The 7,928-nt window shown below is 41.5% G+C and overlaps 1 protein-coding gene across 1 annotated transcript in view; it reads right to left on the bottom strand.

Annotated features, from left to right (window-relative positions):
- Positions 1 to 7,928, bottom strand: part of ENOPH1 (enolase-phosphatase 1) — a 34,560-nt gene that overhangs the window by 10,089 nt on the left and 16,543 nt on the right. Inside the window, exons 2-4 of the mRNA XM_005857403.2 lie at positions 3,405 to 3,506; positions 1,963 to 2,165; positions 726 to 858 (exon numbers count right to left, since the gene is read on the bottom strand). Coding sequence (XP_005857465.1) covers positions 726 to 858; positions 1,963 to 2,165; positions 3,405 to 3,506 — 438 coding nt within the window. The remainder of the gene's footprint in view (positions 1 to 725; positions 859 to 1,962; positions 2,166 to 3,404; positions 3,507 to 7,928) is intronic.

A 7,928-nucleotide genomic window follows, 5' to 3' on the forward strand; every position in this document is an offset into this window, starting at 1 on the left:
GGGGGAAAGGGGTGTGGGGGTGCAGGAAGAGACTGGACAAAAATCATACACCTATGGATGAGGACAGTGGGAAGGGTAAGGGCAGAGGGTGGGGTGGGAACTGGGTGGAGGAGAGCTATGGGGGGAAAAAAAAAGGACCAATTTTAATAATCTGAACAATAAAGATTTAATTTTTTTAAAAAAAGTCCTTTTTTTTCTTTTTTTTGGATAGTGGCAAGTATCACTACTTTACATCTTACCTGCTCTACTTTAAACAACCAAAAGAAGCGTGCCATTAGTTTCCTTTCAGTTGACAACTTCCTAATACTGGCAAGATAGATGATTTACAAGCTAGCTCATGTCTTGTTAGCTGTATTTTATATCACAGAACCACTTAGGGTGAATGTTTAAAAATGCAGACTCCTGGCTCCCCACCCCAGGCCTGCCGATTCAGACTTGTTCAGAAGCAGGGCCCAGGGATCTACATTTTTAACAGACTCCCCAGGTGATCCTTATGCACAACAAAGTTTAAGAACCTTTGATATAAAGACTGGTTAACACAGAAACAGTTAACTCTTGCTTATAATGTATTTCCCCAGTTTTCCCACTTCCCTTTACAACGTGCTTGGCATATATAAATGCAAGTATCTGAACAGGGATTTAGCTTATAACTGTACCATATTCCTGTAACATTCATTATTTCATGCTTTGATAATGTCAAAGAACAAAGTTATGATGTAACCTACCTCAAGAATATCTCCCTCTGTAGAATACCCGAATAATAGTTTCTGTGCTTCTACACTCCCTGAAGAATAAATATACACCTTCATTCCAGCCTCTCTCCACTTCCTGACTGCTGGAACTACATCTTCAAAGAACCTAGACAGAAAATCAAGTTAAAATGCAGGAATACATTATGTTGCCAGATGAAAACCAGTCAAAATAGTTGTCACAAGTTTCTCTATTTGTGCCCAAATGGTCATCATGAGAAGGGACTCCATCTGTAGATCTAGTAAGAGTGTCACGGAGTTCCAGGATCACACAGATCAGAAGCAATAATTTGAGTGGAGAGAAAAATAGTTTTTGACAGCCCCACTATGATAATCAAAAGTGATTACAGTCTGGCTGGTGTGGGTCAGTGGTTGAGCGCCAACCTATGAACCAGGAGGTCACGGTTCAATTCCCAGTCAGGGCACACACCCAGGTTACAGGCTTGATCGCCAATGAAGGGTGTGTGGGAGGCAGCCTATCGGTGAGTCTCTCTCATCATTGATGTTTCTATCTTTCCCTCTCCTTTCCTCTCTGAAATAAAATATATATATATTTGTTTAAAAAGGTGGAAGCCCTTGTAAAGTATATAAACGAATGGCATCTCATTTGCAAAACAAAACATAGGCAGCTGGAAACAGTCTTGGATCTTAGGGTTTATATCAGGGAACTGCTGCTAAAATACTTAGCAGCAGTATCTTATTAAGAATTTTTTAGCAACGCAGGACTCATAAGTCTTCTTTAGCAGGAGTGTTCTTAGGAACTCCACAACCAAGACAAAGAGCACAGAAAAGAGTGGCACTGCTGACACTGAGTAACCCCCAAAGCGACGGGGAGCATAATTTTACTTCTCTAACAGAAGAGAAAACAGATAATCGAATGGTCCTAGGAAGCAGCTCAACATGCTGTTACTCTTAGCAAAGGATCAGATCTGACTTAGTTCAAGAAAGTCACCATTTCCCAGGAAGCTATTTTCAAACTGGAATTAAAAGTTCTTTGACCATCCCACCATGCCAGACATCAGGTTTGGGGAATTTAGCTGGGTGAAATGCTTTATCCCAGCTTCGAAAAAATAAAACACTCACTTGTTAGAATTAAAAGAATTTGATTTTACCTATTTTACTAATCATGCAACACTGGAGAAGAGGACTAGTGGAAAATGTATTTGGTTTTGGGGCTGACGAAATGTTCAGAGTCCCATGAGCAGCTACATACTCTGCTTTCACATGCCCTGCTGTGAATGCTGCCCTCCACATGTGGCCCTGCAGCTGTTTCAGTGCCGTAGTCTTTCGGTCCAGAGACATCTGCCAGCACACATTATCTACCACGGCCTGGATCATCAGTTGCAGGTCATCTGCTCCATTCTCAGGTGCAGCAGGGATCGGAACAGCCCCATCCAGGTGGGAGTCCTCTTCAGCCTTCAAGTCATAAACAACATGAAGTTTGTTTCTTACTTATTGGAAAAAAGAGTCCTTAAAATGAGACCTGAAAACCAAGCCTACCAATTTTCTCCAACTATCATTAGCACCAAGCACTGTTACAAATTAAAGGATCCTACATTTTTGGTGCTGATCTGAATGATTCCTAAAAGAAATGGATTATAATTAATAATTTACACGATCTTCCCTATATTGCTAAAGCTAAAATTTAAACTGAGAGGCATATATGTGGGAAGAGAGACAGCACATGATAAAATGATACGGTTAAGACCTGGTTTGTTGATTCACTTACTAGGATGAACAAACCAGGACTCAATGAAATCTGATAATTTTCTCTGCACTGTAACTAAAGAAAAAAAACACACAAGAAAACTTTTAAATCAGTTCATGTCTGGAATTCAATGAAAAGAAGCTAGTGAAGTAATGTCTGGGGTTGCTTCATATTCAGTCTCCTGCCATCTCTCACATCTTATAAAAACTCTAACAGCTATTTGAAACACTGACAATGTGAGAACGCCTATGTCCAACCTCTAAAGACTCAATGATACACATCCTACAGCAAGGATATATGTACATATGATTCAACAAGAGTTGAGACAACAAAAAAGGTAAGGGGAGGTGTTTCAGACTAACCTGGAGTTATCTAGAAAATCTAACAAACTCAAATACTCCATGTCCCAAAGAATATGATTATATTTCCAATCCTAACTCTTAACTTTAAAAATTTCAGAGAGCATTCCACATTGTTTAAAGTAGAAAATTAACTAGAAAATAAGTGCCACAGAGTTAGCTCTGCACAGTATGTAAGAACTATGCCACTGAAGCAATTTTAATTAAGAAAAAAGAAGGAGTGCCACTACACACAATGTGTAAGGGGAAAATAGAGACTGAAAACTGGACAGAAAACAGAGCACAAGAGACGGAGGCAGGTATGAGGGCTGGGCCAAGTGCGAGCTGGGGTAAGAGGTCTGGAGGCAGTGTGCAGATGTGAGGGCCCGCAAGCACTGTGCAGGGCTCAGAGGGGGCTCATGCCAGGAGGCAGAGAGAGTAGAGAATGAGGTGATGAGGTGCTATCCCTGGGAGACTTTAATGAACAATGTGAAAAGACAGTGCAAAACCTTTTGCATTCCACGCAGGAAGGGCTTGAGCATGAGTCTCTAAGCATCTTTATTTCTAAGATACTTGGGAATGTGGAAGAATGGAATAGAATGTCCCAACCTGCTTCCTCAGAAGACTGACATCCTGCTGGCATTCCTCTTCTTCCCAATGTGTCTGCAAATACTCTTTAACATTTTCTTTGATGTAAGGAAATAAAATGTCCTGGTAAAAGAGTAAAAGAAAATAACAACTATTAGCTTTAGTCATTTGCATGAGATCAAGTTCTTGACAATCTCACCTTAGCTAACTAAGCAAATAAGCCACTGAAAATATGAAAATTGCAGTTGTGGATATATGAGTGAGAGACACAGACCAATAAACAAATAAAAAGATCAACAATCAGTAAAACATGGCCCCCAGCCCAAATCTGTTCTACATCTTGTTTTTGTAAATGAGATTCACTGAAACATAGCCACATTCATGTTTACATAGTGTCTATGGCTACTTTGGGGCTACAATGGCAGAGCTGAGTATTTATAACCAAGATCATATTGCCCACAAAGTCTAAACATTTACCATTCAGCCCTTTACAGAAAAAGTCTGCTGACTCCAGAACTAGATTGCTAGACCATATGTCCTTGAGGGCAGGGATCAAGTATATGTTGTTCACAGCTATAACCTCAATGCATACCACAGTACTCGGCATATGTATATAACTCAAATATCTGCTGAAAAGTGTCCATGCATGACAACTGTTTTTTTAAAAAAACATCTGAGCACCATGATTCTTGGTAATCAGACTACTTAACAGAATAGCCTATAAGAAAGTGATGTGCAAAACAATTCAGAAATAGATAACCTGTCAGTAATTCATGCATTGGGAATATGATCTCTCTTAGGTCAAAATTTTTACATTTACTTGCAATTGTAGCAGATGTACCTTTTCAAATAAAATGTGCCACTTTCAGCAATTGCTTTAGTGTCTACTATATGCCAAGATATGCTAGTCCCAGAGTTGGGCATGAAGAAAAGGATTCAAAAGATAAATGAGTCACAGTTCCTATTCTCAGTAAGTTTAAGAACCTGGGGTGGGAGGTGGAAGGTAAACTAAGAAATATAATGGGGTACAATGGATGAGACAGAGTACAAGCAGAACGCTGTGTGGATCCAGAGAGTAATGGCTCTGCAACAGTCTTAGGAATAGCCAGAGCCTAAAACAACATGCTGTGAGTATAGGCCCCAAGAACATAATTCAGAGAAGGCCTTACATTTTAAGAGAAATCCACAATCAAGTTGAATTCAAGAAGTCTGTTAATCCAAATTCATTCACTCATTTATTTATTCAAACATTAACTCAATGTCCAATACAGGGCAGGCCCTGTGCTAAGAGCTGGAAATATAATTGGGAACAAAAACCACACATGACCTCTAATCACAAAGAGTAAAAACAGATCTTTTAAGGGGTCCCCTAGGGTCAAAATCTTTTCATGAGAATACTTAGTTATTTGCCTTTTTCAGTTTCATCTCTTCAGGAGTGTACAATAATTTCCAGAGGCTAGATAATGTGTGATATCACAAGAGATCCTATGCAGATAAGAGAATCTAGCTGTCTTCAATAGCTAGCCATTGAAGAGGCATGCAAAAAATGTGAAACAATGCCTCTTATAACCACATTTTCCAAAACAAAAAAATTATTTTGTGAAAAATATATTATTTATATTAACAAACTAATGCGATTTATTGTTGTTTAAAATGAATGAATATTTTTAAATTACTCAGTTTTAATTTCTAATATGGTAAATATTAATCAATATAATCCATATAAATAAAAGGTCTTTGGTTCCTCAGTAATTTGAAGAGTATAAAGGAATCCTGAAAACAAAAAGTCTGAGAACCACAAGGTGAATAGGATTAACCCAGAGAAGATCAGAGAGAATGTTCCAAACAGAGGGAATGGTGGGGTGAAGGAAAGGTTCTTGATAGAGTCACCTCATCTATGGAGTATATAAGCCAGAGATAAAAGACAAGGGTTTTTCAAAGGTTTCCATACCACTTGAGGTGTGCAAAAGGCCCTGAAGATAAGTGATCCTATCCTATATAATAAAAGCCTAATATGCAAATTGACCAAATGGCAGAACAACTGGTTGCTATGATTTGCACTGACCACTACGGGGCAGATGTTCAATGCAGGAGCTTCCCCCAGCCTGCAGGCCCCAGGCCAGCCAAGGTGGATGCCAGCTGGGGCCCCCCAGTCACCTCGCGGATTGGCCCTGATCACCGGCCAGGCCTAGGGACCCTACGCACCGGGCCTCTAGTTCTCTTAAAAGAGGGCTCACTAAATGTAATTAAGAACGGGCTCCAATTCCTGAAGCTGCTGCAAGTGCTATCTATCACAGGGCATCTGTGCCAAACACAGCACCCACCTCTTCTGATTAGTATTAATCAGAACCGGCCCTCAACCCAGCTTTGTGGGATGCAGGGAACATCTTAAAACCACTGACCCGTGCTTTCTCTCTCTTCCCTTGGACCTCTTCCTTGTTACAAGCTTCTGGGCCATTACATTTTCCTAAATATCATAACAAGACAGTAAACAAGGACAAAAGAGGTGAAAGAAACTGGCAGAAAACTGAGGGATGATGTGACTAGGACATAGTTAAAAGATCCATATGAACAAAACTATGTGTTTTTTTAGTATGCCTAGTGTTTCCCTGGCTGGTACAAAGATTTGACTACATAATTAGGATTGTTTAATATTTAAGAAGACCCAAGTTCAAATTAAACTTCAGTTCCAAATGAAAATACACAACACAAGAAGGTTATTATGGCTTTTCTTAAAATGGTAGGACTGAATCTCTCTTCATAATACGTTATTCAAATTTCACCTGCCCTAGAAAAAATAAAGAAGTCATTCAATTTTCCTTGTTCTCCTTTGGTAAGTAATGGATCATTCATCAAATTTTTCAGCATACTTGACAGAAAAGCCTTGTTTAAGCTCAATGAAAACTCATTCTTGATCTAAAAGAAGAAAAATGTCTTTTCCAAGAGATTCCTTTTACCCTACTGATATATTTCTGATTTTCTTTAAATTACTTAGTTTTCCCATCATGCCCCTTCTTAACCCTTCCTTTATCTACTGAATGTCTCTCCTCCACTCATGTACTGGGGTAGGGCTGCAAAGTGGCCCCCCACTTGAGAATGCCATCTGAGAAGATGTAGTAAAAACTGAAGATACACAAGCCGTTTCCTGGGCATATATATATAACCATAGAGAAACTAACAAATGTGCAAACACAGAGGAAAGGGAAAAAATGTTTATTGCAGCCCTGGGTATAACTGCAAAATAACTGGAAACAACCTAAATTTTATCAGCTAGAAAATAGATAAATGGGAGCCACAACCTGCATGGCTAGGGTTCAGGATCTGAAGGGCCTGACGCACAAATGAAAATACTGTACAAGAAATATAAATTTAGAAGGCATGGGGGGGCCAGGTGGAAACCTCTCTCTTAGAGAGGCACACCGACTTCTGGGCGGTCTTATTTACTTGAATACACATTTGCCCTTTAGCAATGCATAGAGGCATATCAAAGGTAAAGTTTGGTAAATAATAAAAGGAGTATCAGGTTAGGGAATTGCCTTCAGCCACTGAGCCCACAACAGGGCAATAGTATCCTGATTTTCAGCCCTGCTAAATATCAAAGTCCATTGGCCTTCCAAAGGGTCTTTTTGCATTAATATGCTAACTACTGTTGGTTTTAGCCTCTGGTAAATGGGTATATTCATACTCTAAAAGATTATAAAGCAGTTGAATATTAATGTACTAAAATTACATTTATCAATTAAGAACATAAACTCTAACATATGAATAAAGTTCTAATGCAAAATGAAATGGCCTGGCGAATTTGGCTCAGGGGTTGAGCATTGACCCATGAACCAGGAGATCATGGTTCAATTCCTGGTCAGGGCACATGCCCGGGGTTGTGGAGTCAGTCCCCAGTGTGGGGCATGTAGGAGGCAGCCAATCGATGATTCTCTCACATCACTGATGTTTCTATCTCTCTCTTCCTCTCTGAAATATATATATACTAGAGGCCCGGTGCACAAAAATTTGTGCACTCGGGGGGAAGGGGGGGTCCCTCAGCCCGGCCTGTGCCCTCTCGCAGTCTGGGACCCCTCGGGAGATAACGACCTGCTGGCTTAGGCCTGCTCCCGGGTGGCAGAGGGCACGCCCAATCCCTATGTGCAGCCCCTGGTCAGGCTCAGAGCAGGGCCGATTGGGGAGTTGGGGGGCCGCCCCCTGTCATGCACAGAGCAGGGCGGATCGGGAGGTTGCGATGCCACCCTCAGTCATGCTCAGGGTAGGGCCGATTGGGGGGTTGGGGCACCGCCCCCTGTCACACTCAAGGCAGGGTCGATGGGGAGGTTGCGGCGCCACCCCCTGTCACGCACAGAGCAGGGCCCATCAGGGGGGTTGGGGCGCCAGGGCCAATCAGGTTGGGGCGCTGCCCCCTGTCACTCACAGAGCAGGGCCCATCAGGGGGGTTGGGGCTACGTACCCTGTCACACACAGAGGAGCAGCGATCAGGGGGTAGGAGAGCTCCCCCCTGTCACGCACAGAGCAGGGCCGATCAGGGGGTTGGGGCGC

Source organism: Myotis brandtii, unplaced genomic scaffold (assembly GCF_000412655.1).
Source record: "Myotis brandtii unplaced genomic scaffold, ASM41265v1 scaffold111, whole genome shotgun sequence".
NCBI classification, from domain to species: domain Eukaryota; kingdom Metazoa; phylum Chordata; class Mammalia; order Chiroptera; family Vespertilionidae; genus Myotis; species Myotis brandtii.